General features: G+C 40.6%; 1 protein-coding gene across 7 annotated transcripts; it reads left to right on the forward strand.

Annotated features, from left to right (window-relative positions):
* The first annotated feature begins 911 nt into the window (after window positions 1-911).
* On the forward strand, window positions 912-18,556 carry snapc2 (small nuclear RNA activating complex, polypeptide 2). 7 transcript variants are annotated; one of them, XR_009239933.1, is made up of 10 exons: window positions 912-1,513; window positions 3,396-3,569; window positions 4,324-4,447; window positions 7,317-7,751; window positions 10,091-10,179; window positions 12,701-14,067; window positions 15,098-15,725; window positions 15,923-16,309; window positions 16,563-16,726; window positions 16,821-18,556. XR_009239933.1 is itself a non-coding variant. In XM_058625403.1 (6 exons), exons 1-6 carry the CDS (start codon window positions 1,304-1,306, stop codon window positions 12,986-12,988), a joined length of 1,320 nt encoding a protein of 439 aa, XP_058481386.1. In that variant the 5' UTR covers window positions 912-1,303; the 3' UTR covers window positions 12,989-14,221. The 7 variants fall into 7 exon arrangements, 1 of the variants encoding a protein (XP_058481386.1); XR_009239930.1 differs by having other exon boundaries at window positions 15,098-15,178; window positions 15,470-15,725; window positions 15,923-16,726; XR_009239932.1 differs by having other exon boundaries at window positions 15,098-15,178; window positions 15,478-15,725; window positions 15,923-16,726.
* Window positions 18,557-18,866: the final 310 nt, after the last annotated feature.

The raw sequence follows: 18,866 nt of genomic DNA on the forward strand, positions 1-18,866 counted from the left end.
CATGTTTTACTTCTTTTTTCCAGTGCACTCACTCTAACCTCTGCATGTGTTTGGACTGTGGAAGGAAACTGGTGAACCTGGAGAAAACTCAGCGCACATGGGGATACTGCACTATTTGAAAAAGGGCACAAAACAGGGATATGGAAATGCACTTTTTAAGTGTCATGGTTTTGGTGAGGTAAGTAAGTGAATTGCAATTGGTGGAACTGGGCTCCATGAAAACACAACCTCTATTTTTTTAAATGGCAGCAAATGGGATCCAACAGCAGTGGCACAGCTGTATCTTAGCAGTCACGGCAGTACAGCCTTAAATGGGTTGATTAGAGATTAGTTCCTGCTCTCCAGCCCATTCTCAGCACCTCTGATCTACTGTTGGACACATGTGACCTGACAAGTCATAGTCAACATTCTTATGAAACACAGTGAGAGGGAGTGATGTCATGAGTATAGGGCTGAAGTGACCAAATTAATTGAAATATTTCTTATTTTTGGGGGAAAAATCAGGAATATAATACATTAAAATACATTCACATTGCAAAAACAGTAAAGTAATATCAAATCTGTATGGGAAGAGACCAGTCCCTGCAGAAAATCCAAACAGACACAAAGACAACATGAATCATTGATCCAGCAACTAATGGCACAACCGTCCAACAACGGCATTCACCCTCTTACTGAATTGATTTGTCAATTATGGAGATCTTGAGTAAAAAATGATGATCCTTACCTTTTTTTTTTAAACTTTGTTTTAACTTTTAACTTTAACTTGTTCTGAACTTATTACCAGTACTTTTTTCTGCCAAAGTCGCTGGATCTACACTCCAGTCCAGTAGGTGGCAATAAAGCGCATTTAGGCTGCTTGCCACCCGTCAATAAACCCGCTGGGATGTTCTCATGGATGTCCATTAATGTTCTACAGTCGATGTCTGCAGAAGAGAGAAATAATTAACAACTGACTATATAGATACTGGACGTTTTAATCGCTAACGTTACCTTACCACGTCCAACTTTGCGTCTAGCGACAACCGACCGGAAGTTAAGGAGCTGGCTTTTATGTTAGCGGAAGTTGTCAGTTGACGCACTGTGAATCGCTAAAGCTATACAGCTACTTTTAATCCCGTCTGAGCAGCGCGACATATAGCTTTTATTCAAACATCAGTGAAAGACTTATTTAGTTTTCAAAGTTTCCATACAGACCAGTGTAATAACATGTCAACTTAACGTCGACTGACAAGAATTATAAACCAGCTGGAGATATAGGTCGGTCTCTGTCCGCTTTATTGTATCAGTAACGAGAGACGAGATGAAGCCTCCTCCTCGCATTCGAAATAAACCAAACCGCAGCCTGAATCAGGGACAGGAGACGCGGGATAAAGCTTTCACTAAGTGGCAGCGAGCAGAGCACAGAAAGTTAGTCACTGCTTTAAAAACTCTGAGCGGAAAGACCGGAGGACACGGAGACATCGACTACAATTTCCTCAAGAAAGAGGTGTCTACTCGGTCGATTTCAGAGGTGCGTATGGTTATGTGTTCTTTCTCTTCTTTCGTTTTTTAAACATGTCGTTGACAAAGATTAGTTCCACCTCTCTGGTTATTATTTGACTCAAAACCGACCGGACGCGACTGTGACCATTCTGCGCAGATAATCTGCAGAATTCCAGCTCCAGAATGAATATTGACGTTCTCACTCACTGGGGACACTTACCGAACACGTTTAAAATCGCGTGTCATTCCTAATGAGTGTAATTAATTTATGTATTATATTAACTGGATAGAGCACCGCTAAAAACAATGTACAAGAGGTACAACGCATGATACAAGCAACATACAAAACAACAAACAAACAAATAAACAAAATAACATAATAAACAAATATCAACATGGTAGAGTTTTCACAACTCAATCTCTATCACAATCTCTGGGCTTTAGTTCCTTTTATACATTTTAAAGACTTAAAGTAACACAGGGCAGCATTTTTACCTTGTAAAAAAAAACCCAAAAAATCCATAATAATTTTTTTACTGTTATGTGGACTGGATATGTGATAAATGATCACTCTATAGTTTTCACAATGTCAGCACTTTGGCTGTTTCTTCAGCCTCTGATCCGTCCACGAATCACAGGTCCAAGTGCACATGCATACGCTTTATGGTACACAGCATGGAAACAAGGAGAATGCCATGGCAGAGCCAGCGAAACTAAAGTGGATATTTTCAGAAGGGAATACAACTGCTCAAATGGATCAAATACCTGAAACTGTGAGAATTCAAAGCATCAATAAACCGTTGGATTCCGATGCTGGCTAAATGACAGGTCAGGTCTGACACACAGTATCGGACTGTGGTGTCCTCCATATCAAGAAGCTCTTGGTCCACCAGGTGAACCAAGGTGGCCTTCTGTGGATAGGTGACTGTGGTTCACCTCCTGTGGTTCTGTAAAAATGCAGAGCAGAAGGGAATTTAAGCCAAGAAACGAAAAATAATCTGTTCAAGAAGAGACAAAACTAGAGTTAACATTGTGAAGGTTCTCAGTTGATGACGACGTGTGCTTCAAGACAGTCGCTGAGTTTGGATTCTTCCTTCTGGATTATTTAGTACATGCTTACTTAACTAGACGGTGTTGCATCAGAGTTGACCATCAGAATTCTGCCTGGTTGATACAGTGCTTTGTTTGGTTTAGGGAAGAACATTTTACTTGGTAAACACTGGCAGAGAAGAGTGGCCTAGTCTGGTGATAGTCATATTCAAGTGAAAGCACAGTATTGTTTTCTAGTATTGTAAGTACTTTAAAATAAAATCTTGCCATCGACTTGACTCGATTTGACTGTTATTCAGGTTGTTTGTATTATTAATTTTAAACATTTAGTAGACTATAATATTATTGACTGCACAGAACAAGCACTGCTAATGTAACATTGATATTACATTCATTTTGCATACTTTTATTTTTCTTTGCCACTTACAGTGCCATGTTAGACTTAAGTCATAGTAATAAAGGTACACAGTACAGTGGGCAGCAGCGTTGAGAACACATGGAGACACCAGCCCCCACATCTCAAGAAAAGCCTGGTAAACCTGCAAGGCACATTCAACAAACCCTCACTGTATCATTCGGAAGAAAACGATACAATACAATATAATACAATATGCAATGTTATGTAGAACATGCATTTTTTGTCTTTGAATATTCACATGAATCTTTAAGTTTAAAGACGATAAATAAGTTGTTTCTTTTAAGCAGCAATTAATGAGATATAACCCAGACATTGAAATTTTAGATATTTTTAATGAAATATCGATATCTTCAAAATAGAAAAATAAATTATCAAGATATGTTTTGCAAATATTGTACAGTAATGCACAGTATAAAAAGATTGACTTTTTTCTTTCCTTTAGATCCACTCTGTCGTAGAATATCTGAAGAAAAAGGTTATCGGTAGTGTAAACTGTAAACTGACAAGGAAGATGTTGCAAGGCAAGAAGATCAGAAAGCCCATTGAGGTGTGGACACACATGGCCTCTACTGTGGCTGGAACACTAGAGGAGCCCATCTCTGCTGCTTTCTCTCAGGTACAGTATATTTCCTTTTTCACTGCTGAAAAATGTTTAACACCCTCAAACAACTGGCTTACAGTCTGCAATGAGTGTAGATTCACTTTCTGTTCATCTACTATATATTTTATCCAGTCATGGATTTTGCACCTTTATAGCGTGATTGTTTATAATCACGTTCTTATATAATATGAAAGAGCAGTGATAAAACTGGAAAATGGAAACTGGAGCCAAGTGACAGTATCATCACATTTACATAGTCCAACCCCCTCCTGGTCTGGCTGTCAGTGACATCTGATATCTGTTAGCCCACAGGACACAAACTATTGTAGTAGATTGAACAATCAATAGCAGGTCTAGGGACCCCAAGGGTTCTATGAAGAGGCCCCAGGGGGTTCCTAGAGAAAAATAAAATTAAATATGAATATAAATTTCATAAAATTGAAAAAAAAAGAAAGGTACTATACATAAGAGAAGGATTAAATATAGATACATATGTCTAATATCAAGTGGCTCTGTGTTGTAGTGTGGATGGATCAGTCTGTTGCTGAATGAGCTGAATGATGATGATGTGCTAACTCTCAGCTAGTCCCTAAATCCTTAGCATCACGGTCAATTCTACAGTTGGTTTGTTCTTGATATGAATAGCAGATGCTCACATGCTCCCGTTACAGTTTATAATACGATCATGTGATTGAACAGAAGTTTTTCTGTATAAGAGTGTTTTTATGGACTACTGCCACAACTGTCCTCCTCTTCTTGTGTTTTATAGATGCTGTTAATATCTTCTACAGAGCCTCGCTCTCTGAGAAACTGTGACCCTCCTCAGGTCCACAGGCTGTCCACTGATGCAGACAGGCCTGTTGGTCGCACCATTCCTTGTTCCTCTGTCCGAGGTATGGATTTCTCTGTTGAGAGTTGGTGGTGGGATGCAGAAATATTCTAATGTGACTTGTTTGTCTTGCAAATTGAGCAAAGAAAAATCTAAATCAAATCAATAATTGGTGCGACCACCCTTTGTCATCGGACCAGCATCAGTTCTTATAAGTACACTTACACAAAGTCAGGGATTTTGCAAGATTAAAGTCAGGTGTATGATTAACCAATTATACCAAACATGTGCTAATGATCATCATTGTTATATTTAGTTTGAAACTATGTCTAGTTTGAAACTTACTTTCCCCTTGCCAGGCTACTCGCCGCTTGTTTATTTATTTAAAATAGATTTTTTTATACACCAGAAACAGTGTTACCAAAGACGGTATATAGAGCTTTCAACCGTATCACCAAGCGCAATAGTGACATCTTATGGTCAATACATGAACACATTGGGGGTGTGAGGTCAGGTGTATTTTTCGACTCCCAAAACCTCTACCTCTCTACCCGTCTACACGCTAAAAACTTCATCGAATAACACGACATGCCACGGAGAAAGAGTCAAAAAAAGTTTGGCACTTTCTTTTTCCGAAGTCAGAGGAGCACTGGAGGAGACGATGAGCCTGCTCATTCACCCGTTAACCACGGGGAGTGCACAGCCATCAAGCCGTGGCTCGGCTAATGTTGGCTCGATATGATGCAGAGTTAGTGCGAGCTAGCACGGATGTTAGCAAGTCGTCAGAGTAGCCTTCTGTGAGCCGCAACGGTAAACATCGAACTAGCGGAGGTATGTTTTGCCGGCTGTGTCGCAACCACCGCCAGCGGGCAACACAAGGATCCTCATCCAGAGTTCTCATTGAAGCTCCTTGTAGAACCAGAGCTAAACGCACATATTGGCTCTCTACACCATCGCACTAGCATTGAGATGGCAGCAAGCAAAAGCAAAAGTAAACGATAAATAATGTAAATATATTACACTGACTAAAATGAAATATCCAGTAGCTTTCACACGATTCATGTTCTAGGCTTGTCAATCACTGAAGCCTTTGAGCCAGTGATTAACATTGGGCACACAACAATAATTGGTGGGTTTAAATGCCTTTACTGGCTGCTAAAACATGAAATTGCCAACCATATAAATTATGGAGCCTTGCTTGGTCTTGCCAAATTACTTGGCTGTGACTACTTCTCCAAACTTCAGTTAAATTATTGACTTAGATTAAGTTTTCAAACACTATACTTGGTATGTGTTATGTTACCCTCTTTCTTTTTTTTTAGATTGACAAGAGCACCTAATTAGGATTTAAAGGGGACATATTATGCAAAATCAACTTTTTAACCATTTCAATACTTATATTTGGGACTCTGGAGGCCCTACCAGTCGCCAAAGTGTGGAAAAAGAATACTCAGTCCTTTTTTCGTGGTCCCCCTTAGTGTAAGTACAGGCGATAAAACACGCCATGTTGAATTACCTCCACTTATGACGGCAGCATGCGCATTTCACCGCGAATGTTACTGCCCCACCAGTAAGTTTACTACGAGAGCTCCACCTTAGCTCCACCTTGTCCCTGCGAGAGTGCAGGCGAGGGAGGAAGATCGGTATTATGTCAACACAGAGGGACAAGTGTGCTGTTGGTGGCTGCACAGTGGAGCACAGTGTTTTACACAAACTTCCAGCCTCAGAGGATTTTATATATGAAGCTAATGTGCCGGATAAAGTCAGCAAACGTGTGTTTGCACCACTTCGCATCAGACTGCGGCCAGCGGTCGCCGTATTTAGTCAGCGACCGTATTTCAACGACGTACAAACACACACATTGTTAAGAAAAGGTCACATAGAGCTCATAACTGACCATTCTGACACGTCCTAATTAAAAATGTTTGTTCAGTACGTCCTCCATGCACAGACTCAGTCTGATACAGCAGCAGTTGATGCAGCTCGCCGCTGGCGATCAGCGGTGCTGCACTGTCTGTGCAGTGGTGCTACACATTCTGTGAAAATCAGTTAAAAAGACATCGGGACAACACCGCTGATCGCCAGCGGCGAGCGGTGAGCTGCCTAAACTGGCGTTGTGTGTGTGACTGATCCGGAGCTGGTCAGCGGTGGCGATCAGCGGTGGCAAGGTCTCCGGAGCATACAGTCACCGGTCTGATACATTCACATAAAGCGGCAGTTTATTCAGCTCGCCGCGCGCCGCTGGCGATCAGCGGTGGCGATCAGTGGTGGTGTCCCTAAGTGTTTTTAAGTGTTTTTAACTGTTTTACAGTTCGGCACTGTTCGGCTCGATCCTTATGTAGGACGTCTCGTCCTGTGACGGCACTCTCGCTGTTTTCTGCGCATGCTGCCATGTTGATATTGTCAGAGAACTAGTGGAGGGAGGGTTAGACGAATAGAGCTGTAAAGCGCTGTAAAAAGGACAAATCAGAAACACCCTGGAAGAAGTGGGTGTGTGTTTGCCTGTGACTCATTTGCATATAAAGGGACCATGCACGAAAACCGAGCGTTCTGAAAGGGGCGGGTTTAGCAGGGTTATTGAACTGCTATTGTGCTTCATCCTTATGGTATTTTGACCAAGGCATGTCACTGACATGTTCATTAGGACACCAGGGAACTATTTTAATGGGGGAAATAGGGTATAATATGTCCACTTTAAAAACTGTGTGCAAGTGGAGTGTGGTTACATCAGAAATTAATTTGATTTATAATAAGTTTTCTCCTGTTAGCTCTGCATTTTGCAAATTGATAAAAATAAACAATTAGGATATCTATTTGAGAGAGCATCCTTACTGAACAGCATTTTTCTCCCACACCTGCCTAAAACCTTTTAAGAGTACTGCACATACAGTACATTCATACATGTTTGACTGTGTAACATTATTCCTGTGTAGGTGACTCACCTGGCACCAGCACAGCACAACATATCGTGCTCTTCAAGACTCCAGCACCAACCATAGGCCCAGCCAAAAGACTCTCTACATCATTCAAAGTGGTCAAAGTGTCAAACAGCGGAATCCAGAATTCACCCAGGCAACAGCCTTCAACCACAGCTGGAACCTCACCTGCTGCCCCCTGCTCCTCTCTAAACACAATCACACAACTCCCCACTGTTACTACTCTATCTTCGGATAGTCCTTCAGTTTCAACCACCTCCTCCTCTAGCTCAGTGCCAACACTTTCCCCTTCTACTACAGCAACTCATGCCAAGTCCAGTAGCACCAGCAAACATACAGAAAAAGACAAGAGCCTGGTTGACTTTGAGAAGATCTATCATTACCTGAGTGTCATCAACAAGCCAGACAAGGAGTGTCATATAACGCCCATGGGTGAGTTGGAGATTCATTGCTTTGTTTATTCCCATGTAATCAATCTAAGGCTGAAACAATTACTTGGTTAATCAATTACTTAAAGGGGACATATTACGCAAAATCAACTTTTTAACCATTTTAATACTTATATTTGGGACTCTGGAGGCCCTACCAGTTGCCAAAGTGTGGAAAAAGAATACTCCGTCATGTTTTCGTGGTCCCCCTTAGTGTAAGTATAGGCGATAAAACACTCGATGTTGAATTCCCTGCGCTTATGACGGCAGCATGCGCATTTCACCGCGAATGTTACAGCCCACCAGCAAGTTTACTTCGAGAGCTCCACCTTAGCTCCACCTTGTCCCTGCGAGAGTGCAGGCGAGGGAGGAAGAGCGGTATTATGTCAACGCGGAGGGACAAGTGTGCTGTTCGTGGCTGCACAGTGGAGCATAGTGTTTTACACAAACTTCCACAGAGGATTTGATATATGAAGCTAATGTGCCGGATAAAGTCAGCAAACGTGTGTTTGTGTGTTCGCACTAGACTGCGGCCAGCGGTCGCCGTATTTAGTCAGGGGACATATTTCACCGACGTACAAACACACACACGTTGTTAAGAAAAGGTCACATAGAGCTCATAACTGACCATTCTGACACGTCCTAATTAAAAATATTTGTTCAGTACGTCCTCCATGACCGGAGCACAGACTCAGTCTGATACAATCACATATACAGCGGCGAGCGGCAGTTTATGCAGCTCGCCACTGGCGATCAGCGGTGCTGCACTCTCTGTGCAGTGGTGCTGCACTCTCTGTGAAAATCAGCTGATCGCCACCGCTGATCGCCAGCGGCGAGCTGCCTAAACGGCCGCTGTATGCGACTGATCGCCAGCACCGGAGCAGACCGGTGACGGTATGCACCGGAGCTGGCGATCAGTCGCATACAGCGGCCGTTTAGGCAGCTCGCCGCTCGCTGCTGGCGATCAGCGGTGGCGATCAGTGGTGGCGAGGTCTCCGGAGCATAGTCACCGGTCTGATACAGTAACATACAGCGCCAGCTTATGCAGCTCGCCGCGCGCCGCTGGCGATCAGTGGTGCTGTTCCTAAGTGTTTTTAACTGATTAACAGTTCGGCACTGTTCGGCTCGATCCTTATGTAGGACGTCTCTTCCTGTGACGGCACTCTCGCTGTTTTCTGCGCACGCTGCCATGTTGATATTGTCAGAGAACTAGTGGAGGGAGGGGGAGACGAATAGAGCTGTAAAGCGCTGTAAAGAGGACAAATCAGAAACCCCCTGGAAGAAGTGGGCGTGTGTTTGCCTGTGTCTCATTTGCATATAAAGGGTCCTTGCACGAAAACCGAGCGTTCTGAAAGGGGCGGGCTTAGCAGGGTTATTGAACTGCTATGATGCTTCATCCTTATGGTATTTTGACCAAGGCATGTCACTGACATGTTCATTAGGACACCAGGGAACTATTTTAATGGGGGAAATAGGGTATAATATGTCCCCTTTAATTAATTATCAACTGTTTTGATAATCGATTAATTGGTTTGGGTGTTTTAGAGAATTAAAACAATTTTTCAGATTTTTCATGAAAATAATTCTTAGTTGAAGCCGAAATCAATGTGACACATTTAATAACCACACTAAATAAGCAATATTAGCTATTGTTTCATTTTGGCAGTTTTGGTCTGTATTCGACAAGTGCTAGCACTAGATATTACGATATGAAAGATATTTCATGATTTCTTTTTTTATGATTTGTTTGTTTTCTCTCCATAACCATAATAGTTCTACTTGATGAATTTGAAGGCTCACATTTGTGTCCTGTTTTTTAGGAGCTTTCTTACAACACTAACTCAGTGAACACCGAGTAGGCAAATCTAAATACTTTATTCTACTTTATTTATATCTACTTGGCCTGATTGTATTTATTTTATTCCTAGTACAGTACCCATACTCATATTTTTTAACCAAGCAATGACTCAGTCTGACTCCGTCACCAACTCCCACATAGGATTCCAAGCTGCACCCATACAAACACTACTACTTAGTGCAGTTAATGGCTTTTAAGTCGTATAGGTTTCACAATAAATCAGTCGTATACATAGTACTGTTTTATTTTTAACCATAGACATGTTGCTACACTGTTTGCCTTTTATTGCTAGCAATGGCTAGCCTAAGATACGTTTCCGTTTCTGACATGTCGGCTTGAATGCAGTGAACTGGGGTGTGATGTCACTCCCAGTTCTGACTTACGAGTTCCTATTTAAATGGAACACACTTATTTAGTTTGACATTTTTCTCTTTACCACTGACTTGAAATTAATCTATGTATTTTATATTGGCTTTTCTCCTCAGAGAGTGCCATCATCTTGAACCTGATGATGTCTCTGCCAGAGGAGCTCCCTCTGCTGGACTGCACCAAACTCCACCAACATCTCATCCAGGTGTGGTTTACAAATTCTATGCATTTTCCTAAACCAATGGATTGTTGAAAGTGTTAATAAAGCAATAGCGTGTTAATCATTAACAGAAAATGATAGAAACACAGGCACATCTGTTCGTCGGGTTAAATTTTAACTGTTGTATATTAGTGGCATATTAGTGATATTAACAGCAGCTGTTCTTGCGATCAATGAGGGAACTTTTAGAAAATAGCTTGAAAGCTGCAGTTTCACAGGTTTGCTCCATAAATATTGATTGTAAAGGTTTGTAAAAGGTTTTGGTAAAATTATCACATTTGGATATTGCAGTCCTGAGTAACAAAATGGTACGTCCATTACGGTCTGGAATAGTAAAGCCCTGGGTCAGGCTTGCGTTTTGACTGAGAACAGTACCTGTCACACAGGTGTGGGCTGTGCCTGATGGCCGCACAGTGTGACATTTAGGGCTGTAAAGTCCCGGTCGACTGGTCGATACGTTCTGGTTCGACTAAAATTCTGGTTTAAAGTCGACTTTTTGTCGTGTTAATTTCATACAGTCTATGGTTAATTTGATTTCATCTGGAGGAATGTACCAAGTGCTAATGGGGGTGTTTTCAGAGCACCTCTGTTCCACAGGTAACAGCGTTGTTACAACCCTTGTTTTCAGTATTTTGGATTAGCCCAACCCACAGGAGACAGAAAGTTTAAAGAACGTCCGGTGGTTTTATTTAATTTTTAGGCAACAGTCAGTCCTCCTCTAACATCCATGTCAAAGTCATCAGCAGTGTGGCAGCATTTTACTGCCACACTGGCAGTAAACAAATGCAAAGTTTGCCAGCAACAGTTTCCATATCACAGCGTGACTACAAACATGGCATATCACAGTGGTTCTCAAACTTTTTCTGTTGGGCCCCCCTTTGGAGGAAGAAATTTTCCGGGGGCCCTGCAACTCTCACGAAATTGTAACAATGTGTCAAGTACAACATTTATTGAATCAATATTAGAAGAAACGTTTCACTTTTATTTCAATAATCTGTTGTGCAAATAACATTTTTGCTTTAGCTATAGATGTTGTTGTTAGTTTCCGAAACATTGCACAGAAACTTCTCTATTATCCAAACCTTTTAGGTTTTGTTGTGGTACGCACTTAATTGAGTCTGGGTCACAGCGAGACCAAAAGTTCCGCCTGCTAAACTTTAGTTAGGACTTAAAAAAACAGAACTTGCGCCCCCCTGGAAAGTCTCCAAGCTCCACAGTTTGAAAAAGGCTGGCATATCATATCATATAAAAACGGTAAGCTAACTTGTCTTTGTTATGTTGCTCCGTCCGTTTTGAGTACATGAACATATCAGAATTGACATATTTCAATGTTTTAGTCTAATAATCATTGATTCGTTTTATAACTGCAGGCGCACTCGCCCGCAACAACGGCAGCGATCTATTTGTGTCTCAGCCGCGAAGCTGAGCTCCTAAATTAGATTAACGCGATTAAAATAACATGTCAATAGAATTACCATTAGTAGTTTAAACTTTCTAACTATGCTCTCACAATCTCCTCAAACAAACATTAAATCTTCCAAAGTTGTCTTTTCCAAAGTTTGGCTCTCACAAGGCCCCCCTGTGACGGCCACAGCACTAAACTGCCCGGCCTGAGTTTATAGGAATATGTGTGTGATGAGTGGGTGGAGTCAGTATCCATGGGTTTTTAATAGGTGACTGCTCGAAAAGAAGCACAGAGAGGCGTGTAAGCCTGCAATTCTGTCTCCTGGTCTCAGCTCTGGATTGTCCTGGTGTTGGGTTTCTAATAAACTTCACCAAATTTCTAGATAAGAGAGCTGCTCTTTCCAACGTGAGACCTTTCTTTGCTCACTTGTGACTGGTGTTCAGTCTATTCTCATACAAAGCTTGATGTCTTGTGGAGACAAACACAGACCGAGCAGAAAAAACGTGTTGCTGGATGTCTTCAGTTGTTCTCACGTTGTTGTGTCGTGTTCAATGTCATGACACAATGCCACCTGGTGGCGCCATTGTGCTGAAAAATACCCCAATATCAATTTTTGGTCATACCGTCCAGCACTATCTCAAACAGAAAAGTTGAAAACTTGTTTTATGCCTTGTCCTAAGTGCCTCTCATTTGAAATGCACATACAGATAAACTTACTTCATACGAATGATGACCCAAAGATCTTTGTATCTCTGAATTGTTGATGAAATTCAGTGTGTTAATGTTTTAATTGTCAGACTGTCTTTAATGCTCCTTCATTTTTCCCAGTGATTGTCAAAACTTGTTCATTTAAATATAGAAACAGAAATAGTAATTGTCTAACATTCTCACTCTGTCACCAACCTCAAATGAAAGCTCATGAACTGCTGTTGCCTTGATAAGAGGATGACCACCTAAGACATGAGCACTCCAGCAGAGGGCACTGTCAGTTTTACAGATGAAGAGTTTTACTTTCAAATATATACTGTATTTTTGTGTATATCTTGATTGTTGGTCGGTTTATGTATCATTCATCTGAAAGCTCTGCTCTCCATGTTGCAGATGCACCAGTGCCTCACATCACCTGCTAAGTCCAAGATGACGAGAGAGGACCGAAAGGGTGGACCCTGTGCTCAGACGAGTAAACCAAGTGGTCGAGGCAGCAACGCAACAGACGGTCAGCAGCAGACTGCCAGGATTATGGACAGCAGTGCAGACCAGGAAGATGCTGAGAGCCAGTCATCAGGGAGCAACAACGGAGAAAACCAATCCGGGAATGTAGACAGGATGGGATTCTGCCCCCCTCTCAATCCTTTTGTTGTGCCACTGAAACTGTTAATGCGCAGATAAGTTAAGTTCAAAATGTCTGATGAAAATTTGCAATTGTGCTGTAAGCTTAAATTATGACTTTTTCTATAAATATTTGGAGGTTACTTACTGTGCTGGGTTTCAGTACCACTTGAATGATGCTTGTAAATATGTTGGCTTTGAATATCTGTCTTGTTTACTTATTCTCTACTTTATGGAGCCCGGGAAATGACATGAAGGAAAAAATTATGTGGCCATGCTTTAATAACACAGGTTATTGTTGTTGTTTATTACATTATTGTTGACATCAGCTACAACTTCAATTTTCATCTAAACGAGCTGTTCTCTATCTAGAGCTGGTAGTGATACAACACAGGGATCGTCTAGAAAGGGCAATGCAGACAATGTGTTGGGGTAAACAGGAGTTCGCCATCTCTAAGATCAACGACTTTCTTTCCTATAATGTGCCTTAAAACAAGGAAAAACAGGCCAAAATTCGTTAGTACTAGTAAGGTAGTACTTATAACAAGCAAAGAAATTCTGTCATGTAAGAAATGTCTTCTTTTACTTGACTAAGGTGACTTAAAGAAATTATACCTTAGAATTTCTCATTCCCACACACACACACACACACATCAATCCATGATAGTTAATAACACATTATGTGCATCACTAGTGAACACACAAACCAGGAGCATTTGGGATTTTATGCAAAATATTTCTTTAGCTTGTTAGTGGTCATTAAATAAGATTATATTTCTAGTGTAGAACTTGCTTGTTTTTGGGTTTTTTTCTTTCCAGGCAAAAACTAACAATCATTTCCCAGAAATAAGACTTGTTTTACTTCCTTAAAAATCAGCATTTGCAGTGTAGTGCCTAGAAACTCACTTTTTTCATAGTTTCATCATCATTTTTATTCAGAATATTAGCTAAAATCATCACCGTAATACAGTTCAGTGCCTATCAAATCACATCAAAGCCAGCTGTTCAAAGAAGGTGTCTCGTTTTGATGAAAACGAGGTTGGAGCTGATAAGTATGCCTTACTTTTGTGACCCCCACAGATGTCACTTCCAGGCTCTGTACCGTCCTGACAGTCCACAGGACAGTATTTACATTCTAGGTCAGTCACTTCTGTTGAAATAATTATGAAAAAACACACCTTAATGGAATTGTATTTGTACCAATACCAAACATCGCAGCTAGAATTTTTTACTGCAAGAGAAATAAAGAGAAGTCATGTGAATAGTAAATATTAAATTGGGATTATTTTTTCACATCTGTTTTTGAGCCTCCGTTTTTGAGCACGCATTTGTTGTCCCAAAAAAGCAATACAGAATGAAATCACGAGGAAAAGTTCCTAAATAGTGCATCAAAACTAATAATGTGAGATCATATTAAGACTGATTACTGATATCAGACATCAGGTCAATGTTCTGTATTTACTTACACACATTATAAAGCACTTTTCTAGTCTTGATGACCACTCAAACTGCTTTACACTAGTTTTGCCATTCACACATTCACTCAGCACATTTTCTATCACACATATTTCATACTCATTTACACAATGCAGCACAGCCGTCAGGAGCAACATGGAGTGAAGCGTCTTGCCCAATGTGCCAAAGGACACTTTAAGTTGAAAGATGACTACCACTGAGCTACAGTTGCCCCTATTTGCAGGTCGGTGTACATTAATGGGGGCAACAGATCTGTTGAGCCTCCACAATGAAGAACATGAAGTTCATGTTTTTTTTTCATGACCTCATAGAAGTTACTATCATTATGGGCTGTAATGACATTGACAATGTCATTAGAAGTGCAGTAAAATGTGCTAGCCTGATTACCACCATACCAAGTGCTGAGTGTGTTGCCAATAAGCAGCTTCTACAACAAGCATTCCTATTACTGTATTTGTCTATAAGACGCTTTATAGGCGGATAACAGACAGTAATTGGACCATCCAAATCATGGTTTTGCAAATCAAAAGTCTACTAGTCCCCTTCAAACTGTCTCTCTAGCCAAAAGTGAAACAGTGAGCGTTCTGCATTTCAGCCAAGTACCCAGGCTAAAAATGTGCTACTGGCCCCAGGTCAAGTATTACATTTTAATGTTATAAATGTTGATCTGAGTTGTTGTTTTTTCTGATACAGCTGGTCCCAGTCAGAAGACTGATCCTCCATCCATGGCTCCTGACACTAACTGTGAGGTGGCCTTTGCTCCAGAGACTGTTGGTATGTAGTTCATTGTAGAGCTGATTGATTTATTGATTAGTTCTCAACTATAAAATCAAATACCAAACGCTTTTTATAATAAAGCTGAGATTGGCACAGCACCCCCCGCGACCCTCTGTCAGAGGATAAAGCGGTAGATGATGATGATGATGATAAATAAATACATTTTTGTGATTTTTCTAGAAAAGAATCCTCTGATTTCAGCTTCTTAAATGTGAATATGTTCAGGTTATTTTCCCCCTCTATGACAGTAAACTTAATATATTCTATATATTTGATACTTGATTTGAGAATTAAAGATGAGCTCGGCATGTGAACACTGCAGCCGCACAAGAAAATTTGGGAAAGCACATCTGCCAACAGTGTGGGAGCAATCCAGCGGCTGTCCGTTGTCGTGACTGTCGACCACGGCCCTTCTTCTGTGCTGACTGTGATGTCAGCATGCACGTCAGACATGTCCTCCACAACAGGGATGCAATGACTGCTGGATTCATCCAGCCATTACCTCCAACATCTCTTGTTGTGGATAAGGCCCTTTCCCATTGTGGTAAGTGCTGTTGTGTTACTGTAAAACACATTCAATTCAACATCTTTGGAGTACCTTTTCAGCAACATACTTCATGGCCATTAAGTCTTTTTTTAATTTTCTCATGTAAAGTTTGTGCTCCAGTCATTCCAGAATTCTATGTCATATTTGTACAGTCAATAGAAATGATCTTAATTCACTTGTTTGATCTTTTACAGTACGGTTTGTACCTGTGGAGACGCCTGACAGAATTTGTGGATGTACAATCTATGTCTTCTCAGCAACAACAAACACAACCACAAATGATGTGGATGCCTTGGCCAGTAGAATCGAGGTGCCGGTGACCAGTATAAAGAGACGCTCACAGCGTCTTTATAAAGATACTGACAGCAACAAAGGTCGTGCCAGGATCCGCCGCAAAATCAGGGAGGAGAAGGGGATCCTGACCTCTGTTGTGGAGAAATACAACAAAATAGTTCCAAGCACAGAAAGATAAGATAAGATAAGATAGCTTTATTTATCTCACAGTGGAGAGAAAACGGGTCTTTGCATGGAAACCATTCTGTCTGGCGAGACAGCTTGGCCATGGCAGCTACCACACAGTGGTATGTACACTACTACTTTGAACACATCGGACTGATAATGACACATAAACACAGAACCAGTACCCTCAAATGAGGATCTGTTACCCTACAGGACTTTAGACATTCTTTGAATGTTGCTCCTTAATAGAGTACATATAACTAACTTCATGATATTGTCTATGTACAGTGCCTTGAGATAATGTATGTTGTGATTTGGTGCTATACAAATAAAATTGAATTCAATTAAAATCTTTGTGAAAAAAATGCATTTCAGACTCTGTCGATCTAAGGACAAAGAGAAAGGCATTTGACATCTTCATGGCAGTAAGGAGACTGGAGGAGGAGAAGAATATTCTTGTTCTGGAGATGGACCACCACTGGAAATGGCTTTCAACTTGTGCAAAGACCTTGCAAGAGTTGTCCAGTCTACAGTGAAAAGTATGTAATTAAATAATATTTTTGCATAAATGCACAAAAAAATGACTGGTGATAAACTTATATAGGTTTTATCTCATTTTTTTCTATCTTTAAGATTCGCTATGTGGCTTTAGTGAAGAGGGGTTGAAAGGTCTGCAGAGCATCATCCGGAGAAAGCAGCAGAACATCAGAGAGAAGAAGATGCAAGCTAGAGACTGCTACTGCAAGTTTTGTCTGGAGAGACTGCAGAGAACATGAGCTTCTTGCACAAGCCCGATGATTCTGACAGTGACTCAGACAGTTCTGATGATGCACTGTAATTGTACCCGTTACCGCTGCTCCACTTTCTTGTGCCAATTAGTTGGCCAGTGGAATTACAAATGCTACTGTAGGTTGGTCACGTGATGCCCTCTGGCCCAAAAATACTTCTTACCATTGCAACAAAACAAATGAGCCATGGTAGCATGGTTTCGAGCAGGAGTGTTTTAGAAAAAGCTGACAAAATCTCCTTAATTTCTAGTATTACTATAATTAGTATTTGTCAAGTCCTCCTCTTGTTCAAAAATCCAAAGGACACAAGGACAACTCAAATTTCCAACTCAATCACTTTTATTTTCCTTTTGGCTTTATCAGTTGATTGGTCTGGACGGTAAATTAGGTTGTAAACCTTGAAAGACAGAAACAAAAGTTGCAATTTTAATTAAACATTTTCTAATGGATTAAACACTTAAGCCTTTTACATAAAATAAAGAAACTCGAATTTCATCCATTTTCCACATTTTTTAATAAAGTTTTAACATTTACTATCCTTTTGTATCTTCACCGTTAATTTTCCTAACTCAAAAATGAAATACTGTTTTATCACAAATCTATTTAACTTAAATCAATGCAGCCAATGCTTCAATGTGTTTTTCAGGCAATCTACAAAGTAAAATAAACTTAAACATTTGAAGCAGCATTTCAAACACCATGAAAGTAAATAAAATGTTTCACCGACCATTGGCGTCTTTGGACTGAACCTATGAGTGAACTTGAGGTCTTCTTTCTGAAGTTTGTTTGACTGAATGGCTGAGTCCCTCAGTGTCTACACAGGTGCTCCAAGTAAGTGACAATGACTGATCAGGTGAACTCTGGGAAGTGTAGTTTTCAGACCCATTCTGAGAGTCAGCTCAACAGTATTATTATTTTTATATAGACAGCAGATATGAGAGGACAGGGAAGACTGTTTACAAAGTATCAGGGGATGCAGCTCATATAGGTTAAATAAATAAATGAATAATAATAATAATAAATAGAATAAAAGATTCTGGGGCAGTGGGCTCCACATAAAATACACCATGGCAACTCACTTCCTGCAAATTTCACGAAGAACAATCTGTTTTAACCAAATATTCTCTGGTCCAGCCTTAGCTAAAAATACACAAAGACGTAATCCATTGGCACGTTGAACCATGCGTGGTTCACTAACCAGCCTGTTTGTAACTGGTATCCTACCGACAAAGTTACCTGCACTTCATCTGGTTAACAGAGTTTAGTAGTTTAGATAACATACTGTCCAGCTGTTATGACTTAATTAACCACTGTTACGACCCCAGGGTTGTGACTGCTTCTTCCCTGTGTGTGTGTGTATGTGTCTGCGTGTGAGATGGGTTGCAGGTGTGCATGTCTTGAGTGAATGGCCTAAGTGGGTGAGTCTAGGGTGGATCCTGGGAGCTGATTGGTCCTGCACAGGAAGGACTCTGAATAAGAGGCCTGATCATCCCAGCTGCAGCGAACTTCCTCAAAGCACTCACAGCAAGACTGCCAGCAGACATTTTGTACTTGATTTTTAATAAACCTTTTTAAATGGTTTGTTTGAGTTGTTGCTGGTGCTTTCTTGGGAGTTGAGAAGGGGAGTGTCATTATTTGATGTTGTGATCAGGTTTTCTCCTAGGCCTGGTCGTAACAACCACAGATACTTGTTTATGTTCTCTTTTGAATGAGTATAGGGGAACTAATCCTGTATATAATGTATATACATAAATGTAAACAAGCATATAGTGTAATCATGTTATCCATGTTTATACATTCAATATATATTTCCTTTGCACCATTTGTATTATTTATAACTTAAAGAAATACTTGACTTATAGATATTTTATCATATGTTGTTGGTCATTGT

This window comes from Solea solea, chromosome 3, assembly GCF_958295425.1.
Source record: "Solea solea chromosome 3, fSolSol10.1, whole genome shotgun sequence".
NCBI classification, from domain to species: Eukaryota; Metazoa; Chordata; class Actinopteri; order Pleuronectiformes; family Soleidae; genus Solea; species Solea solea.